Below are 14,097 nucleotides of genomic sequence, written 5' to 3'. Positions count from 1 at the left end.
AAGATGGTAACTCCTACTGACTAACCAGTATATTGAGCAGGTTTTTAGTCATATCTGTTTATAGCAGACCTTTTCATTTGTGTGTCTTTGGTTTAAGTTATTCAGATTTGTTTGGAAGTACATGTTTATAATTGGAAAAATCAGCTCTCTGTTTCCTTTAAATGAAAAGTTATACTAATCAGACGCATTCCTCTCTCTCCAGTATTTTTAGAAATCGTGTCTATAAGGGATAAAATATGCTCTTCAGTACAACCAGGACTTTTGTGCTCCTGACATGACATATTGCCTGTGATAATATTAGCAAAGTAGCAAACATTGTGTCGTGGTTTTGACTGTGCGGTGGCGCTCGTGATTGCCGTCTGATGCGCCTGTTTAACAGATGGAGCAAAGAATTTCTTTGAAAATCAACCAGCAAGTCAAAGAGAGGAGGTTTGTTTCTGGGCAGCATCACATGGCATGAAATGATAAGATGTCTTTCATGTGATTCCTCAAATTTGACCATTTTCTTCACTAACCAGCTCATTACACATGAGGCTGAATGCAGAACTGAGCTCCTCTGCAGCAGTTGCTCTGATAAAGCACACGACTATTAATTGTTTGTTAGATATCCAGAATGGCTGTCCCAGACGGGAGCGTTAAAATATCACCGGCTCAATCGCTACACAACATGCTTGAAAAACACCATATACTTCATATACTGTACACTATAGGTCCACACACACACACACACACACACACACACACACACACACACACACACACACACACACTCTGACCATTACAATCATTGTAGTTGCTGTTGAGTTCTAAATAGAGCTGCATACTGTACACGCTGAGCCTCTTAACTCTTATAATCCTGTTTCCTTTGTCTTCTTTTATTCTGTTGCGTGTTATGTTGACACTTTAAGACATTGAAGCAATGGCCATTTGTAGCCTCAGGATAGCTATCAGGGTTTTGCTTAGTCTCTCTCTTTTTTCTCTCCAGCCAACTGCAGACCTTTTTAGGAGATCCCAACTTCAAACCTGCTCATCCTGTTCCACTCGAGATTTGAGCTTCCTTTCTGGAAACCATCTCATTCAGGACTGTTGATGGGCTCAGGGATGGAAGTTCCCATGCAGCAGAATAGGAACAAATCAAAGAGGGGGTTCTATAGCTTTGAGGAAATTGGTCTTACATCATTGCTCATGCCTTATTCTTGTATTACAGCGCCCTCTTGTGGACACCTTACTGTGATTAGAAAATTACTAGAGTGTTGTTAGATTTCCTTGTTCTCAGTGTGTGTTCTTAGTATCAGAAAATTTAGTTTGATTCCTCTTAAGATCACAGAGAGCATGAAGGACAAAGAAGCGGAGGCTGATAGTTTTGATTTTGAGACTGTAAACTGTGACAGATCCTTTGTTTTTATTGCTGTGAGTGAAAAATGTTCCAATGTGGGATTTTTATTTTTAAATGAAAAATATTTTCTGGCAAATCTTGCTTATAGTATACAAGAAAAACTGAATCTCTGTGTCAGTGTTTCCTACATTATTCTAGGGTGGAACTCACTTTCTTACCACAAGAGAGAGCAAGCGGTACAGAGAATCTAATGACTGTGTTGTTATTGCAGAAACGCTCTCTGTGTCAGGCTTATCAGCCTAGGTGTATGCAGTGATCGCTGAAGAGTGTGATCTGTGTGTTGCTGTGTGGATATAGGCTCAACACATCAGCAGCCTTTTGGGATCGGTCCATTAAAATCTTTGTCAGACGTTGAATGAGATACATGTTTTGTGTTTATGGTATAGCTGAAATGTATTAGTATACATACTGGAGTAAGAAGTGCTTAGTCAGCCCTTGGCTAATATTTCTCCTTTCCTGGTGTAAGCATACAGAATAAAAGCAGTCAACTTACTTCACATTCTAGTCCTCACTGCTTCAGAGAAACAAGAGTCTGTAAGAATATATACCCAATATGACCCTCAAGTCCCTGCAGTCCAGAATGGGTATCCATGGCAACCGATTTGACTTCAACGTCTAGCCGATGGTCTTGTGTCAAAGTGATGACAGTGTTTGCTTTGACGTGTTTTCTCTTGACCAGTGTTAACATAGATTCTGCCTGATGTCCTTGGGTTAAAATAGGCAGTTTCTTAATATTGGAGTTCACGAATGAATCCACCCCATACACGAGGGCACGACTGCTGCTGTGGTACAGATCTTTCTGGAAGAATATTCTGCAGGAGTTGTGAGAACATTCACATCTAAGGTGTGAAGATGGAATGTGATTTTGAATTGCTGTGTTGGTGTGTCGCTGCTGCAGAGCAGGATTTCTGGAGGATAACAACTTGTGTTGAAACATAATCACATTTGATTGTACCCCAGCTGCGATGTGCTGACTAACCCTCGTGATACATTTGCATACATTGTAATCGTTTTAAAAGGCTAGAGCTTAAAGCTCCATGTTTACATGTTCATGATGGATGAAATCCCTCTTATCTTCCTCATAGCAGATTCTGACCTCATTAGCAACCATTTGATTGTTTTTATAAAGAAATGTGCACAAAAGCACCTCCTTGCATACTCCTGGAAGTTTCAGCGTTTCAGTGTGGCTTCTAGTTTTTAGTTGAAGTCCCCTCTGTTGTCGAAAGCTTATGTGCTTGATCTCCTGATGTGATGCACCACTTTCAGATCTCTGGTATGGAGCTTGAGGCTTGATTTTCATCACTGGTGAAGATCCTGAAAACAATTGGGTCAGTTTGACACTGAAGTTGATTTCCTTACTAAAACTGTAGATATGCAGCACTGAAAGCAGTCCATGCATATCCACATTATCTGAAAGCAGAGAATGTCTAGATTAAATTGGTCCTCATACATTGCTTAGATGCTACAACCTAGTCAATAATCTTCTTCTACATCTTCTTTGCTGTCTTCTGCTCCTCCTCCTCATTGCTTTTGTCAACCTTTCATCATTGAAGTTAATTAAGTGTATTGTATTGTAATTGATCACGCAGTTCTGCATTTCTGTCCTGCCTGGGACAGATGCTGGACACACTGGAGGGATTATATCTGGGAACATAATGGTGTCCCCATGGAGGTGTTGGAGCGGGTGGCTGGGGAGATCAGTGCTTAAACGGCTATCCCCACATTTAGTTGTAGATGCATGAATTGATCCAAATATATGCGTGAGCATGTAGTGTATTTACATTTCTACACAAAGGGAATCCAATTTGACTGCAAAATTGACTTTTTGGAAATCTAATTACTGCTAGAACGGTTGGGGGTAACCAGATTACTGCAGCATCTGCAGAAAAAGTGACTAGATGTTTGATTTACCACCTAGAGTATGTATTTCCTATCACTGATTGGATAGTTTCAGCTCACTTTGAAAGTGGGATTTTCCCATAAACTATCATGTGTGCTCTCTAAATATGAATTCTAAAATTTTGAATTTTCAAAGGATGATTTTTGACTTTATAGATTGTAATGTACTGTAATAATCTTTCAAGTCAGTTCAGTTCAATTTTATTTACACAGCACCAAATCACAACAACAGTCGCCTTAAGACACTTTATATTGTGATGTAGACCCTACAACACTACAAATAGAGAAAAACCCAACAATCATATGACCCCCTATGAGCAAGCACTTTGGCGACAGTGGGAAGGAAAAACTCCCTTTTAACAGGAAGAAACCTCCAGCAGAACCAGGCTCAGGGAGGGGCGGGGCCATCTGCTGTGATTGGTTGGGGTGAGAGAAGGAACACAGGATAAAGACATGCTGTGGAAGAGAGACAGAGGTTAATAACAAGTGTGATTCAGTGCAGAGGTCTCTTAACACATAGTGAGTGAGAAAGGTGACTGAAGAAGAAACACTCAATGCATCATGGGAATCCCTCAGCAGCCTCCACCTATTGCAGCATAACTAAGGGAGGATTCAGGGTCACCTCAACAATCTTGTTGATCGAAGAAAGATGGACAAAAAATCCAACTATACCTGCAAGTTTTAATTTTGTGTTTAGTTCAGATTGCTTTCATGACTCTGTGTGCTGTTTGGATTATTTAGTTTAATTAGTGAGAGACAGAGCATAAAAACAGGCGCACAAACTCGGTATGTTCCCTAAAGAAATAAACTCATCACTAAAGGAAACTTCACACAGCCACTTTCACTTGCTCCTCTTGCCAGACTGCTACTGGGAAAGTTTGAAAGAGATGCATGTGTGAATCATACGAGGGGGCGGATAATGAAGAGGATAAGATGGTGAGAGAATTTGATAAAGATTTGATAAAGAAATGAAGAGGAATTGTAGAAGAAGGAAAAAAGAGGAAAGGCAGGAAGTTAAGCTACAGTGCCAGAGCAGGTGGAGTCGGTGCGGATTTAAGCTCAGCCGCAGGGATTATGGCGTCAGACAGGGTTAACAGCCACTGCCAATCCAGTGTCCCTTCTTCCGCCTACGCTCTCATCCAATGAGTGCCTGACCCTGAAAGGCAAGAGCACTGAGCGAGTTTGACCAAGGTTTGTCTGTAGAGAGCTGGAGGACACGAAGACATGATGGAGAATATGTCTGCTTGCAGCCTGAGCTCTGCTCGGACGGCTGAAGGCTTGTCTGGACTGACATGACTTGGGTGTAAAGCATGATTTGGGATCTTAAACTGCCGGCAGTACTTAACGTTGGAACATTTTCTTTTAAGACTTAACCTTAAGGAGTCCAAGGTATAGTATTAAGTAGTACAAGCTGTCACAGCAGTTGAAGTAGTGCTTGGTGGAATTGGAGACAGTGAAGGCAGAAGAGTAATGTAGTTTGAAGCCACTCACCTGACTTCCAGCGCTAGCCTGTTTAGTGATTTGTGCTGTCTTGTGTGCTTTTGTGCTTATATACTCCATGTAAGGTTGCTCTCACGAGGACAGAAGGGAGCTCACACCAACATAAAACCACTTTTACTCATCAGAGTATGAATGTGGACTGAAACAAGAGATATGCATGTTGTTTGATTTACTGTAGGAAGGAGGAGTACAGCAGAAGAATGATTTAAAAAGCCTCCGTGCTCCACAGCTAATCTCAGGCTTACAGGGTCTAAGACTATAGACGTTTTACTGCGTGTGACTCTTGAAGGTGTTTGAGTCTTACTATTCTATCAATAGGTTTTTGTTCACTTTTGTGATTGACTACAAAACATGATAATAACTTCTGACTTTTATTTTTTCAATAACTCAACAAACAGCTGTATTTATTGCAAACATAGTGAAGAATAACAGGAGAGTTAATGAACTTTGCTTTGTTTTGAACCGTGACACCATGTAAAGCATCAACAGTGGTCAGATCAACTTAATGTAATAGCAACTTTGCTCTGGACAAATAAGACTAAGAGTCTTAGTGGCTCTTTGAGGCCGTATTTAGCCATAGGAACATCTCGAGCTGACATGCTAACAGTGGTGTGCTATTGCTATCATCACAATGCAGAATATTCACCATCTTCAGCTGAAGTTCATGTGCAGCTAATAGAAACAGTATTGATCAAATGTAAAGTTGTGCCTCAATGATGGCCTATCATAACGTGCCAAGTAATCATCAAAAACATCCCAGAGCGTGACAAGAATATCTTTTCTGTTTTTTTTTAAGTAAATGTCACATACATGGTTGTATTGGTTGCACTGGATCCTTATCTCCAAATTTAAAGCAGCATTCAGTGGCTTTCAAGACGGTTTATGTTCAGTTCTCCTGATGACGAAACAGAACAAGGACATCATACCGATTTTACGTTGTGGGCCACGTACAGTGTCATGAACACTTTGATCTTCATTCAATTCAGTGTCACTTGTATAGCACTAAATCAAAAGCAGCTGTCACCTCAGTGCAAAAGTGTGAGTAGGCCTTACCAGTGAAACTCCTCTTTGTCAGTGTAAAGAAGTTTAGAAGACAAAACGCCAAAACACAAACTTAACAATGTGGTGTATGCTGTACAGTGCAGCGAGGAATGCTCAGACCTCTACATTGGAGAGACCAAACAGCCACTTCACAAGCGCATGGCACAACACAGAAGAGCCACCTCCACAGGACAAGACTCAGCAGTCCATCTGCATCTTAAGGATAAAGGTCACTCTTTCGAGGATGCCAATGTTCACATTTTGGACAGAGAGGACAGATGGTTTGAAAGAGGAGTGAAAGAAGCCATCTATGTCCACTGTGAGCGACCATCTTTGAACAGAGGCGGTGGTTTACGACACCAACTGTCTGCCATGTATAATCCAGTTTTGAGATCCCTCCCCAGACGCCTTAACGCCCACTCACATCCTGGGCCATCTGACCTCAGGAATTCACATGATAAGGTGGGGCCAGGTTTCACAATGAACTCACCCAAAACTCTGGCTGATTGGGACCCACACCCAGTTTCACACCTTGGCTCAGGCGATTAGAGGATCATCAGGGGGTCCTTTTGTCCCTCTGTGGGGGGTCACTCCCACTAGGTTTATATCTGGGACTCTCCACCATTTGACCTTAGAACTGAAGAAGCTTCTCGGATGAGAGGTGAAACGTCTTCAAGCAACTTAAAGAAGTCTTTCCAAGCTCCTTTGACTACGATGACCTGGATGACTGAGAACCTTCACAGACATAAAGAAGTTTAAATACACATTTAATCAGTTAGATATTTAAGGAAACAGAAGTGTAGTGTCAGGCTTAAATTATAAGAAACAAATGTGTAAAATTACTGAAAAGCTTCTGTTAGCTAATAGCCCAGGCTGTCATGTGATTATAAAACAGAAACATCTTGTTAATTAAAGGTGGGGCTTTTGTTCTTTTCTTTTGAATGTATGAAGAGTCCGCCCTGGGTAGCCTGGATATAGCTGGGAAAATGACCCAGATGATGACTAAATTTAGAAAAAGACTATCATGTGACTCAGAATGCCTTTGGAGTAACCAAAATGGGCATTTCCTCCTCTGCAAGCAGGTTAATGAGGTCTAGGATGTGAATTATACACGCAGACCATCTAATTAGCTGTATTAATTAAAGCACGGTTGAGGCAGGCAGCGCTCACATTTATCAGCTGTAGATTGATTAGCTACGTTGGGGACAGATGTTTTGGAAGGGATTACACTCACAAGTACTTCACAAGTTATCTCGGCTGAAATGTCCATGGACAGCTGGCAGGCAAGGCTTTGCGAGATGCCAGCAGATTTCTAGATTCCTTGCAAAGGTCTAGAATGAAAGAATGAATAGGACGGGTGAGATTAAAGGTGGCAGAAGACTGCAAGGAACAAGAGCTGATAATGTTCTTCAGTGTTGGGTTTCAAATCTAAGACCAGGCCAAATGTGTTCCTTCGCTCTTACATAAATAAACGAGTTATCAGTGACTGTGTTTATATGAACCATACTGATGACACTTATCTTTCATTGGCCTTCAGCTTTGAACCTAAAAAGTTTATCCTTTAAAAAATCCTGAACACATTCACTGCGTGTATAAGAGAACTAAATCTAAAATAATCCACATGTATCAGCTTCTGTCGGATTTCAGACGAGACCAGAGGTCAGCTAGATTCATGGTGCAGAGGTACCATTTATAGAAAGTGCTCAGTGTGTCACAGATGTGTGCCAACAAAGCACTTCACAGTCAGTGTCACCTACAGGCACAGACAATGCACCTGGTTTTAGCTCTATTTACTGTACCTGTGTCCAGGAGAAGCACATGTTTCAATGCGGCATTCAGTGGCCGCGCTGCAGCCCGGAGCCTTCTGTGCCTTTGAACACTAAAGCTTAACCCGGCAGTGCTGACAGGCTTTCTTATTTCCCTGTGCAATGTGGGAATAAAAGGGTGGTCTGAGCAGTGGTGTGACAACAAACTTCCTTCTGTCCTCAGAGCATCTGGTGTGTGTGTGTGTGTGTGTGTGTGTGTGTGTGTGTGTGTGTGTGTGTGTGTGTGTGTGCATATTTGCAATCTGATGACTCGTTATAGCATAGCAGGTATGGTTTACAAGCTGTAGTTATTTGTGTTGTCAGACAGAATAGGGAATGAAAAAGGGACATTTCACTGCAAATTAATTTGGCCATTTAAAGCAGCCAGCGAGGAAGCTTTTCTGACTCAGTCATACTAAACAAATCCGGACAACACGGTGTACATCGACTGTACAGACATGCTCTTATTAACCCTGCCTGCTTACTGCTGTGAATGCTTCGAGTAATTTGAAGTCATTAGCTCGATGCTGGACTGAATTATCACCGTTCCCATCTTCAGTCTAACACTGCCTCTTCTCTGATGGCTATGGAGAAGGGAATTGAATATTCTTTTACTAATCTTTGAAGACCAGCATAGCGGAGCATTCAAAGAATGGTTCAGCATGTGTCTCCATCAAAACAACCAAGAACTGAGTGATTAAAACATCACTGTTGTACCCTGAGTGACTTAGTAATCGTTAGCCCCCCCATGGATCGGGGGGGGGAACACAGCTAGGTCAGTTAGTGAATTAGAACATCTGAATAATGATTATTCAGCCTGAATAATCACAGTATTAACAAAGAAGATATTTTTTGGATTCACATTTGCCCATCATATTAAATGTAAACAGAAAAGGGCAATGGTGAAAAAAACCATCCTAGAAGCCACTGACTCTGCAGCAGCTTCAGGAGAGTTTGATTAAGTAACGTGGTCATCATTTTTTTACTTTTTATTCTGAAGGTCATGAACAAACTCTAGACCTTATACATTTGTGAACAAAACTTGCTTCAGTGCAAAAGGAAAATCAAAAATTAAAACTTTGATAACTGGCTAATCGACATTTGCTGAAAAAACAACAGCTACTGATTGATTTCTTACTTTCTAACGTTCAGACTAAGATGTCTGCTGACCACGTGGCAATCATGTAATACGTTTATAATGGACTGAAGCTGAATATGAGTCCTATGTTTATACCCTAATTTTCTAAATTACTGTTAAATGTTTTAATGCAGCTTTGACCTTCTCAGAATTTGGCAAACATAAACACTCAACAGTTTAAATATTTTCCCAACCCTGCCTCAGTGCTGGCAGAGTAGATGAATCAAACTATTATCTGGCAATCCCACCTTTTCATTCGCAGTGGCTGTCATGCTGGCTAACAGCAGTGATGCCACAGCTGCTTCCACAGCAAGACTTTCTACTTTGCTGTGTTAGCCAGGAGTATTGGTAAGAGGTTGAGCTTATCATCTGGCATCTGTGCCTTATAAAAGTCTATTATTTGCCATGTTAACTACATTTATTTTTAATCCCTTTAATTTGTTTCTGTGTCTTCCTTAGTTGTTGTGAGGGCATGAAGGGATCCTTATCCTCATATTTCTTCCTGTAATTTACCGTCATCTGCTGATGTCAAAGGATTGAACGACGACACTAAATTCAGCTGGAGAAATATTTTGACAATAATAAGTATGGTAGACGTCAGAGACATGCCACCCCAGTGACTAATCCAGAGTAAGGTTGAAAAGCGGTGAAGTGTCCCTTTGAATCTGAAATAATGACTAAGAGACGCAGCAAGAGATTGAGCTGAAGTGAAAGATGAGATGCGGAACATAAGGGCTGTTTTCAAGCTAAGATGCGGCTCCCCTACCCATCCCGAGGAGAGGGAGTGGGAGGGGCTCAGCTTATTCGTTATTAAGTACTTACAGGCTGCTGCTTTCATACACACTCACAGGGCACAGATTGAGTGAGAGAGAGGGAGGCAGAGAGAGAGAGGGAGGAAGAAAGCAGTCGGCTGAAGGAAGCGTAAAGGAAAGCAGCGACTGCACCGGTCCAATGCCTGCTATCTGAACCGCTCTGTGTTTCTGTTTGTGTGTGTATGTGTTGCTGGTTGGGATATTCGCTTGCACACTAGCTGTGTGGGGAAGATCGGATTGTATCCCGATACCCTTCGACCTTCCACCTTTAAGTTTTCCTTACCCACCCCTCACTCCTCCCCTCCCGTCGGGGGAGCTCCTGCCGGCCCCATGATGAAGGAAGAAGGCCTGCTTAGTCGTCGCCGTTTCTCCACGTGCGGCGGGACGGCATCGCTTCGACCTCCACACCCGGACGGACGCAAACTCATCCGCAATGCCTCGTTCGGGGGCTATAACGAGCTGTCACCCATCTCGCTGCCAGGTGGGTGCACAATGGCGTGGAACGTCTCGCAAAGCTCAACGCTGGGAAGTGATGCAGGCTTATTAGTAGGTTTGCAGATGATTGACTTCTGACCTCTGCTACTTTTTGGCCTTGTGTCCTAAATACAGTAGTTGTACTGTTGGTATTGGTTTACTGTGGTCCTGAGAGTTTCGAGAACCACCTTAAATTCTGTGCAATGGGATGTATTCATGAAAGGAACCGATTCTGTCGACTGCATCATAGAAGGATTTGTTTGTAGGTGTTTCGAAGGGATACGTGTGAAGGCAGAGACAAGCTTTTGGATGGGGTAAAACACCAGAATTCTTAAAATGGGTACATTATTTGATGCTTTTAGGTTTTCCTCAAAGGCATTTATAGTGTCGACTGCTTTTATTCTCACACCCAGACAATCACTGCATAAGTGTGTCAGTTGACTCAGTGAAAAAGTCATTTTTAACATTCAGCAAATACATGAATTGAAACATATGAAGACTCAAATCATTCTGCTTCATGTTCAAAGCAGGGGATTACAAAGTTGAAAGATAAGTCATTATCAAACACCATGCCACTCACTTTGATTGGTTGTAACTTAAACTTGCCTCAGCTCTGAGGCACATTGAATCAACTAGCAACGAGAGCAGAGGACACTGTTGCTGTCAACAACAGAGCTGTCAAAAGATTAGAGGCAACGCAACAGGCATTGTTTCTCTTTGAAGAGTGCAGCACTGGGCTTTATCCTACGTATGCATTTCTTTTTTGCTTGGTCATTGTTGAGAGATGGTGCTTGTCTTAGAGGACTTTTCCTGCTCTCCCCTCTTTCAGAGCCACACACACAACCATTTACAGAGTCAGGAGATAGCCTTCCCTTCAACTGGTTTAGCTTTACGCGGGTTCCTGTGATACCTCTATTAGAGTGCAGTGATAATCCTTATTTTTGAAAGTACACTTAATCCCAGAGAACATTTAGGATTAAATCAGTTTTGTGTTCACTTCCTTTTGTTTATCCTGCTGAAAATGATGTAAACCTGGAGGCAGACAGCTGGCAGGCGCAAGAGCTTTCAGAGAGTGAACGTCCTCTGTTCCACTTTCACAAGTAACCGTTTTAACCTTTATGAATCCAGGAAAGGCTGACTGTGCACTAGAGCAGGGCGATATGACCAAAAATATTTATCACTATATACATTTGAAAATTTGCGATGACGATATAACTGATGATATAATTGACGCTAGACAAAATACTTTACAACTCCACAACTTTATTAGTGCAAAAAACCCCATCAATGTATTTTCACTGAAACAAGCAGCTGTTTTTTATGTGCATTAAAGTTATATAAAAATGTAACAGTGCAAATGCAAATTCCTCGCTGACAGTTTAACCAAAAGGCATTTCCAGTGGAAACTGGCCGACATATCCTCAGCATAACCTTGTATAATATCCACAAAACTTAAAAAGAGGTTCTACACACACAATACGGTAACATTATGTTGAAGCACAGTACGTATCACTCCGCGAGGCTCCGCCTATGATAGCCGTAATGCTCCAACAATCCATCAAGCGGTGCGGCTTCGTAGCTTAGCAAAGTCGTACTGAAACATTTGACAGATTTTCGAGCGCCGTGTACATAAAATCATTTCGAGGTCAGTAACACAACCAGAGTTCATACATAAGGCACACGGGATTATAAGGGGCTCTGTCGACTTTCAGAAAAATCAAAGGATTGATTTGAAGTGTGCTGTATTTTCCAAACAACACGGTAATAACGACGGCCCACTAGCATGCGCTACCAAAAATAGTGCTTTGTTGTGTATCTGATGGACGAAAGCTAAACCAGTTCCACACCAGTGAAGCTGCAGCATTTTTACAAACTAGTTCTGGTTCATCCGTTTCATTCAACGATCCGCTTTCGCTCTTCTCAGTCGCCGCCATGTGCGTATGTAAACATAGGCACTGCACATATTCTATCGCGATATTTCATTTTCCTATCGTTGCCCAAAATTACACCGGTATTACTGTGAACGGTACGATATAGCCCGGCCCTACTGTGCACAAACTCTTTTCAGCATCATACTGTGATTCAGACTTTCACAACGACCTCAGTCCTCTACTGTTTTTTTTTAGTGTGCAGCTCTCGCAGTTCAGCACTTTGAGCCATGTCAGTACCATGGTCACAGTGGTGGTCTTGCTCTCCTCGGGTGGCTCTGCGTCTGCTTCTTTCCCCTTTAAAACAGCAGCTTCTGCAGCTACATGTATATTTGGAGCTACGAGACATCGTCTGAGTCATACTCTGTTTCTCACAGTCAGCTCCCAGCCTTAGCTCCATTCATCTTTATTTTAGACATTCTGCTGCAGGAGACATGTGGTGCAGACGGGTAGACTCATTCATTTTCTGTGTTTTTGACAATCTCTTAATATATCTACATGTTTTTTTTGTTTTGTTTTTTACACCCACATTCCTCCAGTTGCCAGTTGACATGACCCTCTGAGACACTTTTCCTTGTTCTGTGTTATTCCTTGTACACTGAAATACATGCTTGCCAGCTGACTTGGTGTTTTTAGTCTTTTCACTTCCTTTTGAGGTTGGGGCTCTGTATTTTCATTACTAGGAGCAGCCGTACCACTTCAATGACAAACACTTTGTTTAACAAAACCGATAAGGGCGAAATTACTAATGAATATTCTTTCTTTGTTTCAATCTGTCAAATGGAAGATTTTTCTTCTCTGCTTTGTCTTTACACTTGTGTTTGTGAGACACAACAGGTGCTAAAACAAATAGTTAGCTGCTGTCCCAAAACTCTGAAGGCAATCAGTGCTGATGAAGGCAGAGTCACCAAGCAGCAGTTATAAGTGGAGGTGTCCACAGTGCCTGAGGCGAGGACGAAGATCCGGAGAATACTTGTAATTTTGTGTCCTCTTCCACTAATTGAAACAAAATGAAAGAGGCAGACTGGGAGGAACCCAGCATGCATGGCAAGCATAAAAACACTCTGGAAGTTTCCTAGAAGCAGAAAAGAACACGACCTTAAAAAGGGGCGATAGATTCATTGAAACTGAAGGTAAACTCTCTGAATAGTGACTAAGAGAAAACCTTCAACTTTTCTTATCTTCCTTAATGTATCTCTATTTGTAAACGATGGCTAGTGGGTGGAACAGGAAATCTTGGGTCAGATATCCACTGGTTGTTTTGGAAGCCTCGAAAAAAAACCCAAAAATAAATAAAATAAAAAAGTAAAAATAAAACTAGAAGTCGTGACACCATCCTGAGTTCCACATTTGGATCTGCCTAAACCTTCCTCCCACTTTATCAGCTGACGAGCCAAAATGTCATTACCTGCGGTCTGGGGAACAGTACCAGCATCTGCCAGTGTACATAAGCTCAGGTGAAATATAAATAGACCAAGACAAAAAACAGCAGCTGTGGTAATACAACCAGCCTAATGCCCTCTCTGTCATCCATACACATCCTGTTTGAAATACCAACCTTTTTTAAAAGATAATATGCTGTTGTCTCCTCACATCAGGATAAAAGTACAGCACTGTGGATCAGAGGTTTATGTGCCTGCTTTTGCAGTGGTAAGCTAAGGCTGCATAATAAGCAGGTTTGAAGGCCACCAACCAGGCCTGGAGATTTAAAAGAAACCTGGGCTCAGCTGCACCTAATGCTCTAACCTTGTATTGAAACGTTGTATTGTTCATCAGCCCATCACTAAGTGAGAGAGCACGCCCTTAGTTCCTCGGTAGTCAGAGATTGAGTGCAGCGGAAATTGATTTAGAGGTTGAAACTTGGCTTTGGCAAAACTAATAAGAGAGTGGAAAAAGCTGGATGCCTGCGGTCCATAATTAGATAGTCCCTGCTCATCTTCAGGTCAGCATGACCTAGCACATTGTATGGTGGATAGGATACTCTTTTTAGATTATCAAGAGGAAGTGGCACATTACAGTGTCTATGCATAGTTATGCCGATTTGTTTTAGTTTAAACGGGAGTTCCTTTCGAAACATGAAGGGATTAGTTCAGTTGTCACGGGA

General features: G+C 41.8%; 2 protein-coding genes across 15 annotated transcripts in view; one reads left to right on the top strand and one right to left on the bottom strand.

Moving 5' to 3' along the window:
• Positions 1 to 14,097, bottom strand: part of LOC113009462 (serine/threonine-protein kinase pim-2-like) — a 512,014-nt gene that overhangs the window by 223,847 nt on the left and 274,070 nt on the right. The window lies entirely within an intron of this gene.
• Positions 1 to 14,097, top strand: part of osbpl8 (oxysterol binding protein-like 8) — a 99,265-nt gene that overhangs the window by 61,432 nt on the left and 23,736 nt on the right. The window contains exons 1-2 of one of the 14 annotated variants that reach the window (XM_026147750.1): positions 3,889 to 4,684; positions 9,810 to 10,072. The exons of 12 other annotated variants lie outside the window; for them this stretch is intronic. In XM_026147750.1, coding sequence (XP_026003535.1) covers positions 9,922 to 10,072 — 151 coding nt within the window. In that variant the 5' untranslated portion in view covers positions 3,889 to 4,684; positions 9,810 to 9,921. Of the gene's footprint in view, positions 1 to 3,888; positions 4,685 to 9,809; positions 10,073 to 14,097 lie in introns of those variants that run through there. One more of the 14 variants, XM_026147754.1, reaches the window with a different exon arrangement.

The sequence above is a fragment of the Astatotilapia calliptera genome, chromosome 17 (assembly GCF_900246225.1).
Source record: "Astatotilapia calliptera chromosome 17, fAstCal1.2, whole genome shotgun sequence".
Taxonomy (NCBI): domain Eukaryota; kingdom Metazoa; phylum Chordata; class Actinopteri; order Cichliformes; family Cichlidae; genus Astatotilapia; species Astatotilapia calliptera.
The sequence above is the reverse complement of the archived record's forward strand: the minus strand, read 5'-3'. Positions and strand labels throughout refer to the sequence as shown.